This window comes from Aedes albopictus, chromosome 2 (assembly GCF_035046485.1).
Source record: "Aedes albopictus strain Foshan chromosome 2, AalbF5, whole genome shotgun sequence".
In the NCBI taxonomy this organism is placed as follows: Eukaryota; Metazoa; Arthropoda; class Insecta; order Diptera; family Culicidae; genus Aedes; species Aedes albopictus.
This window is the reverse complement of record NC_085137.1, coordinates 477,733,698-477,758,066: the sequence shown is the minus strand read 5'-3', so window position 1 is coordinate 477,758,066 and position 24,369 is coordinate 477,733,698. Positions and strand designations below refer to the sequence as shown.

The 24,369-nt window shown below is 40.1% G+C and overlaps 2 protein-coding genes across 4 annotated transcripts in view; both read right to left on the bottom strand.

The window, feature by feature from the left end:
• Window positions 1–1,290: 1,290 nt before the first annotated feature.
• On the bottom strand, window positions 1,291–3,038 carry LOC109413986 (uncharacterized). The gene is made up of 2 exons (XM_029871730.2): window positions 2,645–3,038; window positions 1,291–1,917 (listed from the first exon to the last, which is right to left on the bottom strand). The coding sequence occupies exons 1-2, from the start codon at window positions 2,909–2,911 to the stop codon at window positions 1,579–1,581; spliced, it is 606 nt and encodes a 201-aa protein (XP_029727590.1). The 5' UTR covers window positions 2,912–3,038; the 3' UTR covers window positions 1,291–1,578.
• Window positions 3,039–8,558: 5,520 nt separating this feature from the next.
• Window positions 8,559–24,369, bottom strand: part of LOC109413954 (ras-related and estrogen-regulated growth inhibitor) — a 43,941-nt gene continuing 28,130 nt past the window's right edge. For 2 of the 3 annotated variants that reach the window (XM_029870734.2, XM_062854095.1), the window contains exons 3-5: window positions 9,714–9,770; window positions 9,504–9,577; window positions 8,559–9,175 (exon numbers count right to left, since the gene is read on the bottom strand). In XM_029870734.2, coding sequence (XP_029726594.1) covers window positions 8,747–9,175; window positions 9,504–9,577; window positions 9,714–9,770 — 560 coding nt within the window. In that variant the 3' untranslated portion in view covers window positions 8,559–8,746. Of the gene's footprint in view, window positions 9,176–9,503; window positions 9,578–9,713; window positions 9,771–9,885; window positions 10,080–24,369 lie in introns of those variants that run through there. The other variant, XM_019687683.3, reaches the window with a different exon arrangement.

Sequence of the window (24,369 nt, the reverse complement as noted above, 5' to 3'; positions counted from 1 at the left end):
TCTGCAGTTTTTCCAGGTATTACCCAAGGGTTTTTTTTTTCAACAATATCTTCTAGAATTTCTTAGGGCATTTCCTTGGGATTCTTTTAGATATTTCTTTATATATTTTTAAGAATATCTACAGAGATTTCTATAGGAATGAGACAAGATTTATTTAAGGTGAATATAGAACGAAGCCACACGTCGAATTTTCAAAAGCACAAATCTGAGGAACTAAATGACGGATCATCCTGAAAAGTTGATCGATTGGTCACCACCAGCAGGTGATCAATCGATCAACTTTTCAGCGCTGTAGGATGTTTGGTTCTTCAGATTTGTGCTTTTGAAAATTCGAGGTGTGGCTTCGTTCTACATTCACCTTAAAAGTTCTTTCAAGAAATTTTTCAGAAGTTCCTCCTCGGATTGTCCTAGAAACTTCTTTATAGAAATATTTCCACAAGCCCCTTCAATAGTTCGAGAATTTTCCATTAACGTTAGCAATGGATTTCATACAAAATTCTTCCTTGGAATTTTTCTTTTCAGAAATTAATCTAGAGCTTTCCCAAAAAAAAATTCCTGGAGCAGTCCTGATGTGATGGTTAGAACACGTGACTATCACGTCGATCGAATCCCACTCCCGACAAATTCACTAAATGTGAGTTTTTCCTTCGGAAGGCAGGGGAAGAGTGGGTCCCGAGATGAACTAGGGTATTCGTTCCCTTATTAAGCATGTGGCTCCCATTTTCATCCTACGAAAAACAAAGAATTGTAGCGCTGTTTGTTTTGTTTCTTATTTTTGTATTTTTTGTTAGAAGTGAGCACCCATGAAAACAAAAAGAACGGAATAAATCGGTGCCGTAATCGCTTGTTTTCGGATAGGATGAATATGGGAACGTGAGATTACTGATTACACATACCCTAGTAGGGCTGAAAATCTCCTTAAAACGGATAAAAAAGCGCTCAGCGATGCTTTCGATAATCCCTTGGAAAATTATACCAGGAGTTAACTGAACAAATTTCTAAAAGTTTTCTTTTTCGTACTGTACCTGTGGTCACGAATTTTTCATAAGTATTTCATAATATAACACCAAAAATTCTTGAGAAAGAATTTCTAAAGGAATTCCTGGAGATTCTTTTGGAGATTCCACGTTTTTTTTTGAAAATTTCCTGAAGATATTCCTGAAAAAAAAATCTTTGAAGGAGGAGTTTCTGGCAGGAATCTCTGGTAACTATATGGAGAAGCTCTTTGAGGTGGCTCTGAAGAAATTTCTAAAATAACTTCATGGGAAAAAAAGAGGAGCTACTTTTTTTAAATTCATTATTTGCAAAGGCTGCTAATTCATATGTTGATTTGAATATAACAAATATATACAAATTTATTTGAACTATGTTTTGTCTTTCCCATCCACTCGGGATAAGTTTCGATGTGAACGCATGCGCCTTCTTCATTCCACAGATGCCATCTTGCGATACGAAACGTGAACTAAACCATCCGTGACATCAACAACCAGTTTCCCTATCCTCAAACCTTGCACGAATCAAGAGTTTCCCATCATCACCGCACCGTGGCGCTGCGCTTGCCAAAGAGCTCCAAACGCTTCAACCATCGTTATTAATCAACGCGTTCAACTGCAGCATGATGCGCCGCATGGACAGCTCCATTCGATCCAACCGTTGCGTCAGCGCCGGTTCACCCAGATACAGCGAGGCGTCGTCGTCGGTAAGCATCCGCCGGAATGCGGTCATTTCTTGGCGCAGTTGCCGCTGGAAATTGGGTGCATGCATGAACGGTTGCACCGTCCGGGCAAACACTTCTTCGTCCGGGTTACGTGCCAGCACCGCCAGCAACCGGTGTATCATGGGGAAACGGGTTCCGCCGATGGCCTCGGTCGCCGACTTGTCAATCATCGTCGAGCTGAGCGGACTGTAGCGAGGTCGCTGGAATCGAGAGAATGCGAATATGTTGCTCTAGTAGGTACAAAATCAATCAGAGAGCGTAATTAAACCAGTGCTGAAACATTCATTTCGTCATATCTAAATTCAATCACCAACAGCTCATTTTAGAAGCTGAATCTGAGAGTATAGTATATGAAAAACTTGTGCGGCTAGACCAGTTCTGCAAGAAAGTCACGGAAAAATTGCTATTTTTCGAATATTTAAGGTAAACGTCACGGACTACCTCTGAAAAATGCAAATGATATTCACGGTCATTTGGCATTTTTCAAAGGTAGTCCGTGACATTTACATTAAATATTCGAAAAATAGCAGTTTTTCCGTGACTTTCTTGCAGAACTGGTCTAGCCGCACAAGTTTTTTATATATTATATTCTCAGGTTCAGCTTCTAAAATGAGCAGTAGGTGGTTGAATTTAGATATGACGAAATGAAATTTTCAACACTGAATTAAACTATCAAATCAGTATGAAATAGGGATAAGCGGTTTGGGCTCAAGCCATGGCAGCACTGCAGCAGTTTCGAATCTTTTTATGGGAACATCCGAATTACGCAACGTTTTAAGCGGGGAAGGGGTGGGGGGTTAGTGGCAGAGGTTACCATCGAATTATTACTTGTAATTTGCTATACGCTTCGAAAGCTTATGCTTGCAAGTTCCCACAGAAATTTACCAATGGAAAGTGACCTTACAAAGTAAAGTCAAATCAACTTACCCCATCTGTCTCCGATGCCCTCTGGAATTCTAAGCTCAAATCGGTGTAGCCGTGGCTTTGATCTAGCACCGAGTGGTGTTCCAGTGCGACTGCCTCATCCTTCAGGAATTCCCATAATGTTTTGACCAACTTGAGCAGCCGCTTTTTGATGGTCAACTGGACGTCGTGACGCAAGGTTGGTAACGTGTTCACCAAGGCGATCAGCAGCGCTGTGGACGATTGCAGCAAGAGCAAGTACAGCTCCGTTTTCTTCGCTTCGGACGGCATTGCAAATTTGAGCGAATTTGGCACAATTTAATTTGGTGGATTACGTATGCACACTGTCAATTTCAACACTAGTTGTCAAATTGATCTGAGTATGTAGAAACTCATGGCTTACTAATCCTTGAAGCATTGAAGCATTGAAATATTCTAGATTGACATTCATTCTCCACTACTCGATGGACAATATGTATTGCCTTTTTTTAGTCAATTTTGACAGATGAATGCATGAGTAAGATCTAGTAAGACACATATAAAGATCATGGCTATATAATTTTTTAGATCATGATTGAAATTTACATTATTATAAGAATCAAAATAAAATCTACTTTGGCGACTACTTTTGGTCGCAGTCAAAGATACGCGCGAGATAGTCGCCTAAGGCAACAGACTTGGTTTTCAAATTTTCCATCATAGAGTTCTTTGATATTTCATGAAAAAAGTTCACCACGTGGTCGGGTGATGTGATGATTGCTGCGACTACACGTGGTATTTGCACCGCGATTGAATTTGGACCATCTTACAAGACCTGGAAAAGTAGTCGCCATAAATGTGTTTTTCATGCAACGCACAATATGGTATAGCGACAAAGACTCAAATGAGAAATGCAAATTTTCCAAAACTGAAAATAGCAAAAAAAGACATTGTTCCAAACGATCAACATTTTTTTTTGCGAAATATAGTCCTATTCAACGAAGTAGGTTGAACTTGCTCGAACTTGCTCCATCCCGCTCTTTCCCGTTTGTTGACAAATGGGTAAGAGTAGGATGCAGCAACTTCGAGCAAGTTCAACCTACGTCGTTGGACAGGACTTATGACAATCATTATTATTTTCATTAATTTGTTGATCATTTTGGAAAAAAAGTGTTTTTTGCTTTTTTTTTTTTTTTTGAAAACATGTGATTCTCAATTGAGCTTTTCAAGGTATGGGGCTGTTGATAAACCACGTAGTCCTAGACGTAGCCATTTTTTCTTTAACTTTAGACCCCTCCTTACTTCCTCCCCATCAGTTGTCATGCGCGGTTTCAGGCTACTTTCAAGATTTTTTATCGAAAGCTTCACTTGCAATGTTTTCGAATACTTGAGCGTGAGCTTGATTGGCCGCCCGCAGATGCTACTCCAGTATCGTCAGATCAGCTCAAGGATCAGCTACACTCACATATGGAACCAATGAGATATCTGCCGGGGACTAAGACGAGTCTTCAGTGTGTGAGTGTTGGTGATCTTCTATTTTTAGGCGACAAATGGCGCCTGCCACTTTAGATTGCAGGTCAATAGGCCATATAAATAAAACTAGGTAAATACTCTTTACTCAGATCTCTGTGAAGATTCATAAAGATTTGCTCCACGAGATTTAGAATAGAGTGTTTACTCATTTTTATGCATATGTCCTAAATAATGCAGGGAAGGGGAAGGAAGTGATAGTTGCAATCGTTTGTATCCACATCAGACCAAATATATCCATGCGTTTGCACAAGCATGCGGATGTCGGAGTGTTGGTTGGATATGGTTGGTAGAGGGTTCACACATTGGTGCGTGGATGCCAGGTGTAAGGTGATAGATTCATGTGAATATTCATATGAAGCAAATTCGGCACAGTTTGCTGGATTGCATAACTCGTGAGCGTTTCCTGATAGATTAGTACTGTGCTGTGGAAGTTGGAAGGAATAGAAACGGCTTTTGAACCGTTTCTGGTTCTAGTGATGGCTATAAATATATGAATATACATTATTTGTGGTAGAGCGGAGGAAGAAAGTAGATAGAAAGATACAAAGTCGGAGGAAAGGAACGAGCCAGGGATTGAACCCAGAACTTTCTGCATATGAATCAGAAGCAGTAGCCTCTAGACCACCAAGCCCGTATTTTCACTTGCGATTTTTCACCTGCATTTTTTTTTAATACAGCTAGAAACTTCTCCAAAAAACGGTTTGGAATTTTTCAATTTCAATAAATTATAATTCAATTAAAACCACCGAACTAAAACAGTTAAATGTTGGCTAAACGATTTAAGGTTTTTCTCCGGTTAAGAACGTTTTAAGGTTTAAGTTCCTCCAAGTCTTCCCCGTTTTATTGTCTTGCTCGACATTCCACCGGTTCATAACCTGCCTGTTACTAACCTAGGGTTCTTTGGGTACTACCAAGTATATTATCATGTTTGAAAGCATTCTTCGCCTTCCATTGCATGTAATTGTACCCAGGTAACCAATAAGCAGTTAAAATTGCATTTATTTAGCACTATATGCGCCTTTATTGCTGGTTATTAAATGCTTATATGTCGTATAAGCGCCATAGGTGCTAAATTAATGCAGGTTTTGGCCCAATATACGGCTGATTAAATGCTTATCTTTCCTATCCCCAAAAAATCGAACATGAACAAACATATTTTCCCCTGCGCATTTCAGTCGCTTCATATTCTTCCTTTTCTATTTTTACTCACACTCTCCTGTGCGACTTTGGGGCTGTTGTATATTTTTGCAGTTGTTTTTTTTTTGCTGTTCCCGCTGAAATTGGGATTCGATCCCACAATCCTCTGGCAGATGATGATGCTGAGCCGCGCTACAGGATGAGCTATAAAAGATCAGATAATGTGCGTTGATTTTTTGATCTATTAAATGCTTGAGTGCCACACCGGCAGTTATTTTGCTGTGCCCGGACAACGGCTCGGACAAGTGCTGATAATTAAACCATCCACATAATACACGATGGCATAATTGGTTTCTTATTCTATGCGATTTATTTGGAAAATATTTGTTCTCTCATTGATTTACTTTGTTGCTACCAGTAAATGATAGGACATCTGAATGGTAATGGATCCTATAGTCGTGGTACATGAATTGAAAATTTGAAATGTGTAACAGTTTTAGCATCGCTCATCTCTCTTAGCAGTTTTATGGCAATAAAGTAGCAGTTAGGATGCTTGTTAACCAAAAAATATCGTGCATTTGAAATGCTACACAACAGTTGTCAGATTTTAAGCAGCATTTGAATTGCTAATTCAGAGCAATTCAGCAGTCGAACTGCTATGATACAGCAGCAAGCAGATATAATGCAGTTTTAATGCTTATTGGTTACCTGGGCACACTTAAATAATTATTGTAATAATAGTGTAAAAAACAAGCACTTTTTTAGTTGAAAATTATATTTTGTTGTTATAAAATATTTTTTTATAACTTTTTAGTTCATCTATCTCACGACCTGTATAACGGCTGATGATTTTGGAGTTTGCAAAAAAAAAAAAATTGGTGAAATTTGAGCCGATTGTCCATTTTACCCTCAAGGTCTGATCATGTTAAAATTATTTCCTAAACCTTTTTTTTCAAAACTCAATGTTTTTTTCGGTCAAATATATTTTTCTACGTGGTCTTTATTAGTTTAGAGGGTGTAAAACTTGTAATAATATGAAAATAACTTACGTGAAAACCTTAGCCATGTTAAGCAGACCTTACATCATTTCCGATTGTTCACGTTATTTTTAAAGTTTTTGTCATTTTGAAGAGGTTTATCTGATTTTAATGTTCAATATCAGCAAAAGTATAATGGTTCATGTTTAGATATAAGCTTCAATCATTAAAACATGTTGAAAAGCAATAAAATCCATGAAACTGTACCCTGTTCATTTTACCCCATCTGTCCACTTTATCCCCACCACCCCTACCTCATAAAACACCTTAAGATACCTGCGAGTAGTTCCATGAAAAAAAAATACTTGAGAAATTTGTGCAACGATTCCTGGAAATATCCATGGAATAACTTATAAACGAATGTTTAGAAAAATGTTTGCAGAAATCGCAGGCAAAGGTACTGCTCGAATCCTCGAAGAAATCCCTCAATAAGTTTAAAACGGCCCCAATAGCCACAGTTGTGAAGGCGAGGGTATTCAACATGACCATGATGAGGATTACGGTTTCAATTCCCGGTCGGCTCAGGATCTTATTATAATGGAAATTTCCTTGGCCTCCTCGGACATCCTCCTGAAGATACCTTTGACTCCTGAAGATACAAACAAAAAAAAAAACGTCTGAAGGAATTCTCTGAAAAAAAAAATAATTGTTGATAGAATCTTTGGGAACAAAAATCGGAAATAATTTCAGATAAAATTTTTCAATAAATCCAAAGCAATACTTGGAGAAAAACCAGAAGAAACTTTTGATGAAATCTCTGGAGGAATCTCTTTTGAAAATTTTCAAAATAAATGCCAAAACAAATTCCTGAATAAAAAGATCAATACTAATTGCTAATACTAATCAATACAATTTTACGGCTCACGTTATTGTCGGCCGTTAGTAAAGAACCGAGGTGGACGAATACTTCTACCACTTCTAAAATGCCCCCGTCTATCGCAACATAACATTGCTTCCAAGGGTTGTCCTGTATCGCTCAGTTCCGCATACCAGCATGTACTTTGTTATCACCAGTCCGATCTTTGTTGCTTCACGTTTCAGGCGGGTGAACAGTTCTGCCACCGTTTCAAATGTACTAGCTATAATATACCATTTTTTTGAATGAGTGTGATCAGTTTCGTACCTTTTAATTCCGCCCTATGTTGCTTATCCTTTGACAGATACGCGTATTTCGACTACCACTTGTAATCTTCCTCAGTGTCAGTTATCCAGTCCGACTGGATAACTGAAACTGAGGAAGATTACAAGTGGTAGTCGAAATACGCGTATCTGTCAAAGGATAAGCAACATAGGGCGGAATTAAAAGGTACGAAACTGATCACGTTCATTCAAAGAGGGTATTCTGCTTAGAAGGTTCGAAAAGTCGGTACAAGATAATAATATCAATGTCATCTGCAAAACAGACAAATTGGCTTAATTTTGTGAAGATCGTACCCCGGCTATTGAGCCAGGCTCGTCGCATAACACCTTCCAGGGCGATGTTGAATAGTAGGCAGAAGAGTTCATCAACTTGTCACACCCCGTCAAGATTCGAGTGAAATGGGTAGTTCACCCGAAATCCTTACGCTGGCTGCTTTGCACAGCGTCTTTCGTTGCCCTTATCAGTCTGGTTAGCTTTCCGGGAAAACTGTTGTTGTTCATGATTTTCTATAGCTCTGTGCAGTCAATATTCGTATGCTGACTTGAAGTCGATGACCAAGTGGTGTCTTGGAACCTGGTATTCGCGGAATTTGAACGTTGAAGATCTAGTTCATTGTCGACTGGCCGTCGATGAAACTGGCTAAGTAACTTCCCGCGAAAAAATAAATATGGATATAAAAAAAATAGCTATTCTAATATTATTTCTAAGATTTTCATCAATACTCCTTTCATAGAGAAATAAACGTAGTTAGAACAATTGACAGTAAACTGGTCACTCGAATACCGTATATTTGAATCCACTGTAAAAGAGATAATCGATGGACAATAAGTAGAGTGCGACGTCTGTTTCTCTGTGTTCTGTCCATAACAAAATCACCTTTTAGTTTGGCAATTGATCTCATTCGTAACTTTAACACATCAATATAGGGTATTTCACATCCACAATTGCAGACAAATGAAAAAAATGTGTTTGTTAAAATTCCATTGTAAGTTTTATTAGCAACACTCTGGTATTTGCTTACCCTCGACCTCACTAAACGACCACCACCTCCCTCAATACCTCCACTGGACAGCTTGCATAGGCATTTGGATAAATTAATTCTACATGGCACTTGTATGGCTAGGGCAAACCCACTCTCGGCCACCATCTGTATTTCCCACGCAAATCATCAACCAGTCCAAACTAATAGCAATTAATACCGTTGATAGGAGTCCAGTTCTCCACGCCCCATTTAATTGGCTAAATAATACACACTACAATCCACGCGTCCATCCTGTGTCACCCCCGCCCGCCCGCGGCTCAATCCTTCGGCGAAATGCTATCACTCTTGCCCCGGTTGTACGTCCGCGACCCGCTCAGCATCCGGTCGATCTTCTCGATGAAACTCTGCTTGGACTTGCGCTTGGCAGCTATCACCTCCCGGCAGAGGTCGTGGAATGCCTCGGCCACCTGGTACACGTGCTCGGCGGCAGAAATTTCGCAAAACTTGCACTCAAAGTCCTTGGCCAGGATTTCGCCCTCGTCGGTGCTGACCTGTCGCAGGTGGACCATGTCCACCTTGTTGCCGACCAGCGCCACCGGGGTCGTGTCGCACGGGAGCTCCTCCTTCGCTTTGCGGATGTAGTTGAACGAATCCCGATCGGTGATGGAGTACACCAGGAGTAGGCCGTCCGCCCACTGGACGGCCTCCGAACCGGCCGTCAGGGTGGCTTCGCTGTTCTCTTCGATCTGTGGGGAAATGGAGTCAGTTAAAACAAGGCCTTTCCGGGGATATCTTGAATGAATTCCCAAAGAGAATTTCAAAAGAAATCCATTGAGAATGGCGATTCCCAAATTTATTTAGTTCTTTTTATTTTTAAACGTGCTGACTTCAAACAAAAATGCAAAAACAAGAAACAATATAAACAGCGCATTAATCTCTTTCTACAGGATGGGAGTACATATAGTTTGTAAAGGAACCTATATCCTGTACATTCGAGTTTTGTTATTGACGATCGGAACTAAGCAAATTTGTCACCCATTTGCCATATGGCAGTCTACAGTTTGGTTTGCTCACCTTTGGACATGTATCCCAAATTTCGCACAGCACCGCCTCTCCATCGACCATGATTTCATATTTGTATCTATTTTCTGCAAAAAAAAGCAATAGGAAAATAAAAAAAATGAAATGGTAAAATAACATGGAAACGAACATTTCAAGCGTCGTTTTTCATTTACGGACGAAATCGAGCAGAAGAGAGGGGGGAAACAACTCGCGTCAACTCACCTGCCTGATGGTCGTACTCGCCAATGTACCGTTTGGTGATGAAACGAACCGTTAACGCTGTGGAAATCAAGGGAAAACGAAAAAATGACAATTATAAAAAATCAACTACAATGCAATGGAACAAAAAAAAAATGACAACTGAAATGAATAAGGAAAGCGAAACAACACGTACAGTAATAATTCCGATTAATTATTCACGATGGCCGGTGCCGGGGCCGCGCCGCCACGTCGGTGTTTGAGGATGATCGTTGGCCAGACAGTATGAGGGCGAAAAATTCACAATCTCATGTCCGTTTGCGGTTACAATCGCTGTTGCGATGAATAATAGATCAAACTGTCTGTCTGGCTGACGGCAAATGGCACTCGTTCAGTTTGAGAGTGACTGGGTCTTCTGTATGATGAGTGGTGTCGAAGGTGAAATGGGGATGATCGAATGGAAAGTTGGGTTCGTTGGAGCAACATGACATAAGATGTATTTAAGATGTTCCATATCAAGTTTTAAGACTTTAAAAATGTTGTAGCTCAACTGGTTTGGCGTAATTAAAATTGATTTGATTGATTTGTCTTTATTATAGAGACTTTCAACCCTTAGCTGGTTCGCCTCTTTGTGCGTAATTAATACAGTATATCATAAATTTGTAAAGGTACTCCAGGAAACGTAAGAATCAAGGGCAATTGATTCAACGATAACTGATTTTCATCCTAAAAAAATACTTAGACTCTGCTTGAAAAAAAAAGGGTTTACATCAACGTTTAGTTTGAATACAAAAATAGTTATTGTTCTACCCAACAGAAACACACGTGGTATGAGTACCCTTCTTCAGCCTATGCTCCTATGTTCATCCTATTCCAAAAACAGACGATTGTCAACTGATTGTTTCCGTTCTGTATTTTATATTAACTTGTACCATTTTTTTACTTGTACCATTTAATTTACTTCACTTGCCCTGTTGCATTTTGATACCTCTACGGCTAAGTCTTGCAAAACAAATAATAATAAAAACATATTTCATAGGGTGCTGTTCATAAGCTACGAAGACTCATTTTCAGCCCTCTCAGGCTCCATCGCCTAAAAAAACAGCATTATCGATCGCGTTCGCTAATGCCTCGCGTGAAAATCAAAATAGATGCGCTGATGTTTAGTATTGTAACAATACTGAACGTATTGTTCTTTTTTTGTGATTGCGAGTGTCGCAAAATTGTGTCGCACGATTGTATCGTTTTAGCGCTAGGTCGAGTAAATGATTTATCGGTGAGCTTGTTCCTTGTATTTCTTTGAAATACGCAGTAAATTTATCTAGGCACTAGTTTAAAATCACCCTTCAACAAGAACTGCAAAGTTCGTCACTTTTTATATCTCCCTGTCGTGGAAATCAAACCACTGCGTCCAATAAGTTGAACTAATGTGGCATGTCCCGTTTTGATATTCGCATCTAGCTAGCTAATTGCCATATGAGGTGATACACAAATTATGTCACGCAAAAACCGACCTTTTTCAACCCCCTTTCCTCCTATGTCACAGTTTTTGTACATATAGGACCTCAATATTTTTGTATGGGTCGTCACGTTCTGCAACCCCCCCCCCCTCCACTATTTAGAAATCTTTACCTGCGCATGTATAAAAGCACCACAACTACAAAGCAGATGTTCCGATTTCACGATTTCTGATGTTCCGGTTTCACGTTCCGTATTACAGAAACGACAGATATCACTCTGAATCTGGGCAATATTTTTCAAGTGATACCTGCTCGGGCAGTGTCCAGTTATTAGGCCAGTGTATGTACAAAGAGCTCTCTTGTTGAGCTCTAACAGCTTTTTGGTTTTATAATTTTTGACATCCATCCAATTGGATATCACCCCCTGCTCAGCCCAGCATTTCAGGTTCATGTTTATTGTAGAGTTTGATATACCACAGAATGGTTCTTGGCCAGCAAACTGTAAATTGGAACCATCTTTAGCAAGCTCGTCTGCCATTACATTCCCTTCAATGCCACAGTGACCTGGAACCCAGTGTAAGTTTACTGAGTTCCCTTGGCACAACCTGCATGTGAAAGAATGCATTCCCAGACAAGCTTTGAAGTACATTTGTAAGCGCACAATGCTTTTAGAGCAGCTTGTTTATCTGAAAAAAATACAAATATTTGCATATCTGTATTTTCTCTCAAGGCAGATATTTGCGCATTTCAAAATAGCAAGAATCTCCGCTTGAAACACTGTAGGATAGTGTCCCATCGCCACTGAAAGTTGTATTCCAGGGCCGTAGATTCGTGCTCCCGTTTTTATTCCATTTTTTTAGCCATCTGTATAGAATTTGATTGACCCTTGACGAACAGTGGGACCTCCGACTTCCCAATCTGCACGAATTGTTTCGTGCAACTTGTAAGGAACATCATGGTTCTCAACAGGTTTCATCCAGTCTTTAATCATTTTTATTACTGGCCTATTTTGGAAGTATTGTGAAATGCTCAGGTGACCAACAAGATCACCTGGCATAAACTTTTCAACTCGTTCAGGTCTCAGCAATTCCTTTTCTGCTTCTAATTGAACGTACTCGTGCAAAGGTAGCAGATTGAGAATCGCATCTAAAGTTTTTGATGGAGTGCTGCGCATCACTCCTGTAACAGCAATGGACGCAAGACGTTGAATTTTTGCAAGCTTTGATTGCGTGGTAGCTTCTTTTGTTTTTGGCCACCAAGCAAACGAAGCATATGTCACTTTCGAGCGGATTATGGCAGTATAAATCCACATTATCATTTTTGGTTTCAAACCCCACTTCCTGCAAATAGTTTTGCAGCATAACCAGAACGCACTTGTTGCCTTACCGATCACGGACTTAATTTGAGCATTCCAGTTCAGTTTAGCATCCAGTATCAGGCCTAAGTATTTGACTCGATCACTATATAGGATGAATTTGTATCCCACCAAGCCGAAAATCTCTTAAATTGATCTTCCTTCTCCTAGTGAAAGGGACAATTACGACTTTTGACGGGTTGATGCTAAGGCCTTCCTGCCATAAAAAAAAATCATTTACCCACTTTTATTAAGCCTCGGAATTGAGACGTAAGAAAAGTGGCTGATTATCCCGGAGGCAAATAAGGTCCACTGCGTCATTGCTCCGTTTAACACAGTAAGGGCAACATACTGTGGAGGGTGCCCTAGTACTCCATAGGCACCGTTAGCGGCTAGGTTTTTATTAGACCCCCCCCTTATCATTCATCCCTAGGCACAGTACGCATTAAGCCGCTTGACACCATGAATTAGGGGTCACCTGTTAGTGGACTCTTACCACCGGAAGAGACGGTCCGTAGTGTTATTCTTAGCCAGTTGAAGGAACTGCTACCGACACTATACGGCTATCTTGGCTGATCCAGAATAGAAATTAATATTGATGATCAACTTCCTTGGGGGCCCCGGCTTTTCGGGCCCCATGTTAAATTAACAAAAATTCTAATTGCATAAAAAAATTAAAATATCATTTTTTACTTCCTAATACATAGTATGCTCGGTACTTTTTGACGTTATAATTAGAAGTTAGTGCTGTTAAAATGACAATGTTTTATTCACTCAATTTTGAGATAAAAAAAAACTCATGTTTGGGTTTGTCCATTTTCCGTTTTGTAGCTACAAATTCTACTTAATCTATAAGAATTGACAATCGTGGAAAAGTGATAGGAATTTAGTAACTGGACTGGGTTATTAAATGAAAGAAATACTTAGATAAAACATATCAGCAGCCATAAGTGCCAACTTGTGACGAGGTGGGGTTGTTCAGTTTAATGTACTAATATTCACGTGAAAATGCCTAAATACAGGGGGTGGTGGCAGGGAAAAATGCAAAAAATTCAAGGTGCTATCACATGTTGAATATGGGATATACACTACTTTTTTCATGACAGTGTATCAATCAACGTCTATATTCTAGTATTACAAAATAAAAATGAACATATTTGATTTTTAACTTGTGATAATGTAAACCTAACAAGTTGGTATCAATAAACTGCGCGCCCAATGGCCACAAGATAAAATGGCTAAAATAGTAGAAAAAATAGCTTCAATTCGATGACAAACCAGGTCATACTAATCCAGAGCCATGTAGTTTCACATACCAGATGAAATAAACACATATATAGGGGATACTCAAAATAACTGGGACAGGTAAAATTTTCACTTTTCAAAAAATATTCAACTGTAACTTTTCGAAAAGGGCATATTCTCAAATTTTTACTGTAAGTTTATCAACTAGTTGTGTATCAGTGGTCCAAGTTTGGAAAATATCGGGCTATTCTACACAAAGTTATAAAGGTTCTAGAAAAAGGAAAAATTATCCGATAGCCAACTTGAAGCGGATTCAATGAACCGAATACAATGAAATTTCGATCATTTATGACTTATATAATGAGCTATCAAAAACTTTTGACTAAAATTAAAATTAAGTCATCTGTTTTTCAAAGTTCATAATATTAGTCATAAATGATCAAAATTTGATTGCATTCCAAGTAGCATTCGGTTCATTGAATCCGGAGATATAACAGCTCAAAGTTGGCTATCGGATTCTAGAACCTTCATAACTTCGTGTAGAATGGTCCGATCTTTTCCAAATTTGAATCACTGATACACAACTAGTTGATAAACTTACAGTAATAATTTGAGAATGTGCCCTTTTTGAAAAGTTACAGTTGAATATTTTTTGAAAAGTTAATTTGAGTGATGATATTCACCCTCATTCTTGTTTTCGATCGAATCCACTTTCGAACGAAAATCGTTCGCATTCCCGTTTACGCCAGCAAAATCAAATGGCCTTGATTCGATCGAACCAACAACGTTCGAAAGTCGATACGTCCGTAAACAAGAATGAGGGTGAATCAAAATTATGTTTTATCAGATATGAAATTTAGCGACCTGTGTACTTTGCAGTGGTTTAAAAATTTTGATCGTCTTCACCTTTAGGCGCCGTCTTGTGAAGGTTTGTGTGGCATACCAGTTTAGCACCCTATGCGCAGAGATGCGAATCGTCAGCATTCGCGCATCATCGAACCCCGCGACCCAACCGCGACAACAATATTCGCGCTCCATCAGACATCGCGACTTCGCGCGACGTCGCGACGCGCACGTCGTCGGTCGTCAGCGACACGAAGACTCGAGCCGGTCGGGCAGGAGAGACCGCGCCGCCGACGATCACCCGCTTTCGCATCGCAGCAACCGGGCAGCAAGCACGTGTCATCCAAAACAGTCCAGAGGCAATTTTGCGGCAATCGGCCGAAACTGTAGTGCGGAAATTTACAGTTTGTGACCAAAAAGGATTTGTTTTAAATAACTTTTCAGGAAGTCAACCTGTTAGAGATCATGGAACGTTTGAATATAGATTTCTTTCGCATTTTTTCCCGTCGTATACTGTAAGTTAAACTGCGTCGATATTTTCCGAATTTAATTGATTCTGAGAGGCCTTACCAAGGGGTGGATCACTCTTGGAACATTAGATGCATGAAAAATATGTGCTGCATTTAAATGCATTTTCATGCATTCATTTATCCATTCAGTAAATAAGCAACCCATGGCTTTCTACAAAACTTAACTGTTGTTATTGTCCAACAACAAAATTTGTCAACCTTAACTACTTCTAATAATTAATTTGCAACAAGGATAATTATTAGTAACTTGAGTACTGATACAATTCTCTGAAGAGCACTAAATTCGTGGTGGTCCCAAACAGACGTAGAGCTTGGCGACATTGGCAATGTGCTTAGTGTATTGGGGATTCCAAAATAAGCTCCCCCAACCAGCTAAACGCCGTTAGATCCTTGACGTCTAGTACGTGCTTTACTTATGTGGGTTTACTAGCCCAACTTCTCCTCTATCCGATTCCAGAACTGTTCCTGTAATTAGTTTTTATACCATAAGTTTCTCGACTTTGTTGATAGTTTATTTAATATAGGATTTCCTTCATTACTTACAATTACACAGCTTCTGTTCAAGTTGTCCATTCCAAAAGAATTAACTTTTGAAGAGAACCAACACGATACACATCATTACTTTTTTCTTAAGTAGCTGCGGTTTGACATTCACATATATGTCAATGCTAAGTTGATGGAAATTTCATGAAATGCATTTACACAGTAGAATAACTAGCCATTATTATTACTATTATTTACACTGTGTCCAATAAGTTCTCATACAAAATCAAATTGAATTCATTTTACATCTATCATTAGGATTTTAAAAATATTTTTTTTATTGAAAGGACAACTAACACTTAAATTCAGCATATGTATTGGAATTAACTGTTCTCTATCCTTCTCTGATGATCGCTTATGTAAGTCCATTTCAGCTGGCACGCACGCCATATCTTTGGTATTTCGTCTTATTTTAACAAGTTATGGTTTTAAGTTGAAACAAATTAGGTTCCTGTTCTCACCATTGCTAGAAGCAACTATGACCAGAAGAGAAAAAATATGAGACTCTGTTTTGATGAAGTATGAAGCCGTTTTAATTTGTACAAAATGAAGCGTATAATCAACAAAAATGTCCATTTACCCGTTTTAATGGGATTTGTGGTGTTAAAGAAGCATGGCTGCATCTTATTATGTTGATTCACACCATTCTTACTTCTAAAACATGCTTGAACCCCTATTGTGGTAAATTTTGCCCAGAATTTACGTTTTATGATGTTTATCTTAAATATAACGGAAATTTTAAGGAAATTAGCCCAAGTTGAGCTTACTTGCAAATTTCTTACCATATCATCACTAAAACTTTATTGTTATAGCCTTAGTATATCCATTTGGTACAATACTTGGGATAAAAACTCAAAATTTACCCAGAGTCCAGTTTAGCTTTTCGAACATTTTTCTTGCGTGCCGGAGCACACAGATTTCAAAAAACGGAAGTGTACTGATAGGCTTATAAAAACTAGTAGAAAATAAAGTTATTCTTAACCGTATGCTTTATTTAACCAGTATTATGTGGACCTTTAATGCATGCATTCATTTTGAAAATATGAATCACAGGCGTGAAATAAAATTATATTTTCTTAATTTGTATTTTGTATGAGAACTTATTGGACACGGTGTACATACATTAGATGTAAATTGAATGCATATTCAAAGAGCGATCCGCCCCTTGGGCCTTACCCTTACCCTTTTCCTTACAAACTTTTATTTACGTTGCCTGTGAGATTTACCACAACAAGGTAAACAAAAAGTGGACAAAAACCGTAAAACATGAAAAAGTTTTCTCTGTCGCATAATTTTTATTTCCGATTTATCTAGGTAGTCAGCTAGAAATCCAAAGATAAAGAGTAGTTATTTCAAATGAAGAAAAATCATAATTGTTTTGTTGGGAAATCCATTTGTATAGATTTCAATTTTTTGCGCTCCGTCCCGAAAGGGATAAGCGAGACACGCCACATGAAGTGGCTAAACCTGTATTTTAAGTTTTAGTAATTCATTTTTTGTCCATTCGACCTTTTTCTCCTCTCAATCGTTTGTTCTTATATCTTCTGTCCATCGACCTTTCGCCCTACAAGTAATGTAAAAGTCGAATACATAATCAAATTTCTTATTTTTTGTAATATAATCTTCTTCTTCTTTATGGCTCGACGTTCGCATTGGAACTTGGCCTGCCTCGCTTCAACTTAGTGTTCTTAGAGCACTTCCACAGTTGTTAATTGAAGGGCTTCTTTTGCCTGCCAATGAATGAATCTGTACATTGTGTGGCAAGTACAATGATACACTATGCCCAGGGAGTCGTGAAAATTTTCCCGACCGAAACGGGAATCGAACCCGCCTTCACGCCTTCACCTCAGCCCCTTCACCAAGGACCTCTTCCGTCAGACTTTTGTAGGCGGCGCCCTTGCGTTCCTTGTCACGCTTGAATTCTAGGATCATTTCACCCGTACGAATACGTCTAATATTACACACGTCGGCACCCAGATCCATGAGCTTGGCGTCGCTTCGCATCGTACTCAAGACGTCCGAGTGCTTAGACTGTTCGGTCTTGATGACGAGCGCGTCGAGTTTCACACGCTTGACACCTGGTCTTCCACGCCTTCTTGGTTTGGCGTCTCTGTTCTTTTCGACTTGCGGATTTGCTTCATCATCTTCCGCTTGATTCCCCTTGGTTCGCCCTATTCTGTGGTTGCTGAGGACCTAACAACGGTCGCAACCCCCTGTTCCCTTCCATCCGGGATGGGCCAGCCTTTTCAGGCCCACCCTTCCCAGCTTTCTAGGACGCCTATCTGGGATCTGACTTGCCGGCATTACTGCCGACCTTCGGCGTTAGTATTCGCCTAGCCTTGTGGACTTCGCCAGACAGCTCCTAACCTAACGGTTGCCTCACCCGCTTCTGCTAGTGCTTATCAAAAGCAGTCACATCCGCCACATCTTCTGGGCTTCCTGCGAAAGCGAACGTGTCCGTCTGTGTAGACTTCAACATTTGCTTTCGCCAGTTCTGCCGCTGCTGTAGTCTTCACAAGTCTCTCATGATCTTGCTTGGCATCGTCAATCGACCTAGCTAGTCGTAACAGGGCCGTTTTAAGGTCATTGCCCTCATCAACCAACTTCTTGCAAAGATGTTAACCTCGCCACTATCACTATGTCTTTTTCACCCCCTCGATCACTCATTCCTCGGCGCGGGTCGCTTGACACCTTGAATTGGGGTTAGTAGGGTCAAGTGGGGTAAAATGCCATTTTTCAAACTCTCATCGTTTTCAATGAGAATTAGCCTCATTTCTTAGGCTTTCAAAGTGGTAACATCAACTAAACAACATTTGCTCGATACTTCAGCAAAAATATTCACTAAACTATTGCATTTTCATCAATTTTTAGTGATTAAAAAAAACTGATTCGTAAAACGGAAGTGGTGCAAAACGACCATCTGTCATGAAGTAAGATTCACTTCATTGGCCAGTTCATGAAAACATTCAAAAATTACGTCCATCAGTTTTCGGGCATTTCCGACTCCTTTTCCCCCTTCTGTCCCGCTTTTTTCGTATACTCAATGAATGGAGTGTTACCCCCTCCCCGCAAAACGATGATCGTAATATTTGAATGACCCCTAACATAGAAAGCGTGGACATAAACAATCATGCGTCTCCATGTGTGTCTCAATCTCGTTGGAAACACTTGGCTGGTAATAAAAACACCAGAAAACCTTAATTGTAACCTGTGGAGCGGATCTGGTGTGATTGTTAGAACACTTGACTATCGAATCCCACTCCCTACAAACTCACAACAATGTGGATTTTTCCTTCGGAAGGGAAGTAAAGCGTGGGTCCCGAGATGAACTACCCTAGGGCTAAAAATCTCGTTAATACAGATAAAATAAACCTTAATTGTAAGCACGAAAAACCGGTAGTTGCCAATTTTCATTGGGAACTCAAAAGATTTTCCGTGGGTTTGGTGGCCTAGCTTCTAGAAGAATGTTCGATACAAATATATCTTGACACCATTCACATATAGTAATGATCAAGTCCCATTCAGGAATGATTTTATGAGTTGGACCATTTTACCCCATTTTGGCATTTTGGGCTTTGTTCCCCTAGTCCTATTCTTAGTCGGCGACTACGGGGGGTAGTTTGGGGTTTCGTCAGGCCCCAGGACTGTTCCCTGCAGCTCTACCGGCTGTTCACACAATACATTTGCAAACAGCACAGGCTGCAGTGACTCTGAAACGCAATTTTTTTCCATTTATTTTGCGAAAGTTCCGTTATAAGCTGCTTAGAAGGTTATCAAGCTTTCTAATATGAACTTTCAAGTTCCGTAATTACTTAAAATGAAGCTCCTTAGAAGGCCAGCAGTTTTCTACACCTGCTACAGATCAAACTCGATTATCCAGAATCACTTTTGTATCTTCCTTAACTGATATCTCGCAAACCGATTGATGTACAAAGTCTCAATTTTGACAGATTACACTAGTTTACAGCATTTTTGAACTCGGTAAGCTGATGATCATTTTTGGTGTAGAATCATGCCCTGAGTTCGAAAACGAGAAGGAAAAAAATTGCAGTAAAGCGGAAATTTTTTCGACTTTCCATCAGGGATGGAAAATAGTGAGGAATGCAGCTGAGTAGACACAAACGCAAAGCTATCCTACTCGTGAACAATAGAAGCCAGAATATATTCGCACTTCCTTCACTCGCGAGCTAACGAAGCTGGTTGCACTCGTGATTGATTCGCGAAGCAGCTCTGAACATTTTTCAATTTTGTGAAAAAACGAATTTACACGGCCGACAGATTAACTTTTCAGGAACAATAAAGCACAAAACACTACTATCCGATGGATACTTACTTGTTTTGCCATTAAAATCGCACTAAAATGCCATTCCCGCATCTCCACTTGTTCTTCGCGAATAAAAATTCATGAGTGTTTTTGTTTTTGTTTTGCTTCATACTCGTGAAGCAAGCGGGTGCGAATAAACCCACACACGGCTTACTCTCGGCACCGTGAGTAAACCGTTTGTTGCTTTTACACTCGCGAGTTGATTCACGATGAGAGTGTTTCCATCTCTGCTTTCCATACAAGGTTGATGATTTGAAATCGATTTTTGTTCTATTTTTAAGCAAAGTCGCTCACTTCACACATTTCATTCTCCGTAATCATTGCTCCGATTTAGCTGATTTTTTTACTGTAACTCGCCCACATACATAGGCGCCAACTTGTGACGTAGTTGGGGGGGCGAAGCTCTCCAAAATTGGACAAAATTAAACTTTTTTTAGCTCAATGCACTAGTTTTCACGTAAATATGCCTAAACTAGATGAACTGCGTCGAAATTTTACGAATTTGGTTGATTTTGAGATGCCTCGCCCCCCCAACTACGTCACAAGTTGGCGCGTATGCCCACATATAATATGTCAAATAAACGTTAAGAAAGAATTTTTAAATTGTTTTTTTTTCTTGTTGAAAAAAAAAATACATTTCTTCATAAATTTTTGGAAATTTTGCTCTAATTTAAGGAGATTGCTCCTAAAACTGACCAATATCTTAAATTTCGCTAATCTGGCGCAAAACCTGCATACAGATGATCGAATGGTATTGTATTCAGCTTTAAATTTATGGAAAAAGATTTGAAATTGGTTGAAAAAACGCAAGAAATTTGAATTTTAGTAAATTCCACATTTTAATGTAAAACTCGATATTGAGCCTAAACTCAAAACTGCTCTACCTAAAATTTTTTGAAGCGCGGTTTCGAAATCAGCGCTAAATTGTGCTTCAAAAACTTTGATCGTTGACAGAAGTTCACGACTTTCATTTTATTTTGTAAACTAGTGTTACTAATCAAAGTAGTTTCGAAGATATGTTAAAATTTCAGTTTTTTACAGCATTCCATTCACTAGTTATATCATAGACTTAATAGTTGGTTATATGTTTGGGAAGCTTTAAACGCAATTCCAGATAATGTAGACTGACCTGTAGTGCAAATTACTTGAGAAAATCCATTAAACCGATCCCTCTTGGCCAGCTGGTGGGAACGCACATCATCGCCTGATGACTAATGAATCCATCATCGTTGCATGGTCGGTATAATTCGCAGGAGCACACGGTTTGCTAGAGGCAAGATTTTAAACAGCCGTTTGATTGGCTTTTTACTTTCCTCAACAGTATTATAAACATAACACCACCTCAGTTTATCCACCAACTACGGTATCGTATTCCCCTGCCACCGTTTGGGCGGCAAGTTACAACAACGTCAACACCAAATTTTAAGTGAGACTAACCAGGTTCGGAAAATTGGCCGGTTTGTGGCGCGCAACGCACGCTTGTGTGGCCGAATTTAATTACACCACGTACACGTGCCAAAGGGGCCTGTTAGCTCAAGTAGTAAAACGCACAGCTGTACTGTGGGGCCACGCTTAGGGTATCCGGGTTCTATTCCAGAATATTTTCGTACAAAGATTTTCCTTGGCTTCTAAAAACGGTGTATTACAGAAGCAACTCGTGCCAGTTAACTACTGTGGAAGCGCTCATAGAACACTGAGATGAAAAGCAGACTCTGATCCAGTTGGGATGGCACACCAGAAAGCAACAATACGAAGACGCACCAAAGTGTGTGGTATATGAAATTTGCTTTCCTTTACAATTCGTGGATCACCTTACATCGCCGCCGCCGTGGTGATGACGACGACCGATGCGATGACGTGTGTGTGTCAGAAAGAACATTTGTCCATCCGGTTTTTCGCGTGAAAGTCGTGAGATCGTTGCACCGCCGCCGTCCGTCGCACGCTGAGTGATGCCCGGAGTAGGTAGGACTCGGGAAATTTGTCTGCGCCAAGTTGTAAACAGATTGCTCGGCTCTGTTTTCATCTGCATGCGAAGGAAAACATTAGCAGCGACGTATAGAGAGACCTATCTATTTATATGCATGTATACGATCGATGACTGGGAAGTATTACCGTTTTACCGCTTTTGACTGGCGGTGGAGACGGGGTTAAAAATATCATGTGAGTTATGCCGATGTCGGTTTCGTTGAATATTGATCCTAACAAGCGTAGACGACCTTGAAATTGAAGTTGAAATGGAACAACAGTTGCGATCGGGTTAAATGACTACTTTCAGTTATATGCGCACATAAAATTTCAAGTGAGTCATGTCCAAGCCAAGTCAGTTCTCAGTGCTCCAAGCCTTTAGGCTAATATGAAAACAGTGGCGCAATATATAACATCCGGAGCCATAATATCCCAGGACATTATGGCACAGTTTTCCGTGGCATAACGTCAAAACATGCACAGGTGCTACTAAACCCTAGGGCGAAAGGCCCAACGGAAAATCAAAAACAGAATAATACAAATCGAGACCAATGGCAATGGCCCCAGTGAACAAAAAGGACTTGCGGTTAAAAACTCGGTACGTGGAACTGCCGATCTCTCAACTTCATTGGGAGCACCCGCATACTTGCCGATCTACTGAAGGACCCCAGGTTCGGCATCGTAGCGCTACGAGTTGGACAGTATAGGATCCAAGGTGCGAACGTGTAGAGATGATCATACCATATCGTAGTTGCGGCAGCAAACGTGAGCTGGGAATGGGAATAGCTTTTATGGTGATGGGCAAAATGCAGAGGCACGTGATCCATTGGTGGCTCATCGACGAAATTGCATACTCTTTGAGGATTAAGGGCCGATTCCTAATCTTCAGCATAATCAACGTGCACAGCTCACATGCAGGAAGCACTGATAATGATAAAAACGCATTCTACACGCACCCGAACGCGACTAAAACCACTACCGGTCAGGACGAGCTCGATGTGGCCTCTCTAGATGACTGCTGGAGTACAGTAAAAGCAGCCATCAACGACGCAGCCAAGAACAGCATCGGGCACGTGGAAAGGAGTCGACGGATCGAACGGTTCGACGAGAAGTGCAGAGCAACTTTGGATGAGTAGAACGCAGTGCGGATGCTAATGCTGCAGCAAGAAACTCGGCAGAACGGGGAACGCTACAAACAGAAGCGGAAACAGCACCGGAAACCCGCCCATTTCTGGAGACAAAGTACCGTCTGGAAGAAGCGGAGTACGGAGAAATGGAACTGTTTTGCCGTTCCCAAGAAACTTCGTGCATGCTTCTTGCTGCGAACTGAAATATGCAGGAATAAGGACGGTTCCAGCCTCTGGATGGACGGACATGAGGTGGTCGGAAGATGAAAGCACTTCGACATATCTAAATGGCGTGGTCAACGTAGGCACGAGAGACCACGGCAAAGAAGAAAACGGCTATGCCAGTGCAGCAGAAGATGCCATTCAGCAGCTCAAAACCAATAAAGTAGCTGGTAAGGATGGTATCGCAGCTGAACTCATCCTGATAGACACAGAAAAGAAATTTTCAACCAATGCCACGCAAGAATCCAGTTCACGGTGGAGGTGGAAAATGACTGACGAATGCCGAACTTAGACTTTCTGCTAGTTTGTCAAACCGACCAGACAGTGAAAACAGAGTGGTACTTTAAGCCGATTACATGATCTAGAATAGCTCTAACTTGCACGACATATGATTGAATTGATCTTATGTGCCTACAAAAATATTCTATATGTTAATGGGGGATCGCGGTTCGTGGGTTGAGTTTTACCTTTTAAAATCTTACGCTGTGTGGTTAAAAACTTGTGTACACTCGTGCTTCCACTTTCTTTTCGAATTCTACACAATTCCTCTATGAAGTCCTCTAGAATCCTTCCAAACCTTACACTCCAAAAATCTTCCTTTTCTTTCACCAGAATCCAGAAAGTCCACGTGATACAGTTATATTGAAACCGACACTTCACTACTCGTAAAAATAACTGCAGAATTTATTGAACCTTGGCGCGCGTGCACTATGTCTGTGTTGACTGGCTATCGTTATACTACTGAATATAATGTTTCTGGCTAGTGCCGTCCGAGTTCCCTCATTTTCCAGTCTTTTTGTGAAGTGAATCATGTTTAGTTTTGCAATAGTATATGTGTTTTGTGAGTGTCTCGTGTTTAATTATAACAGTAGAAAAACTAGGGTGGACTGTTTAAAGATTAGGTTACTATTAAGTTCAAATTCAATACTAACTTTAAGTTTTAACTCAGTACTAACAACTAACACTATACTAAGTTTGATTGTGTAACTGATGCTTTGCTACGAGTGTAGATCTGAAGGCCTCAACCGTATAATGTTACAATTGAATATTTCCAGCGAAAATGACGG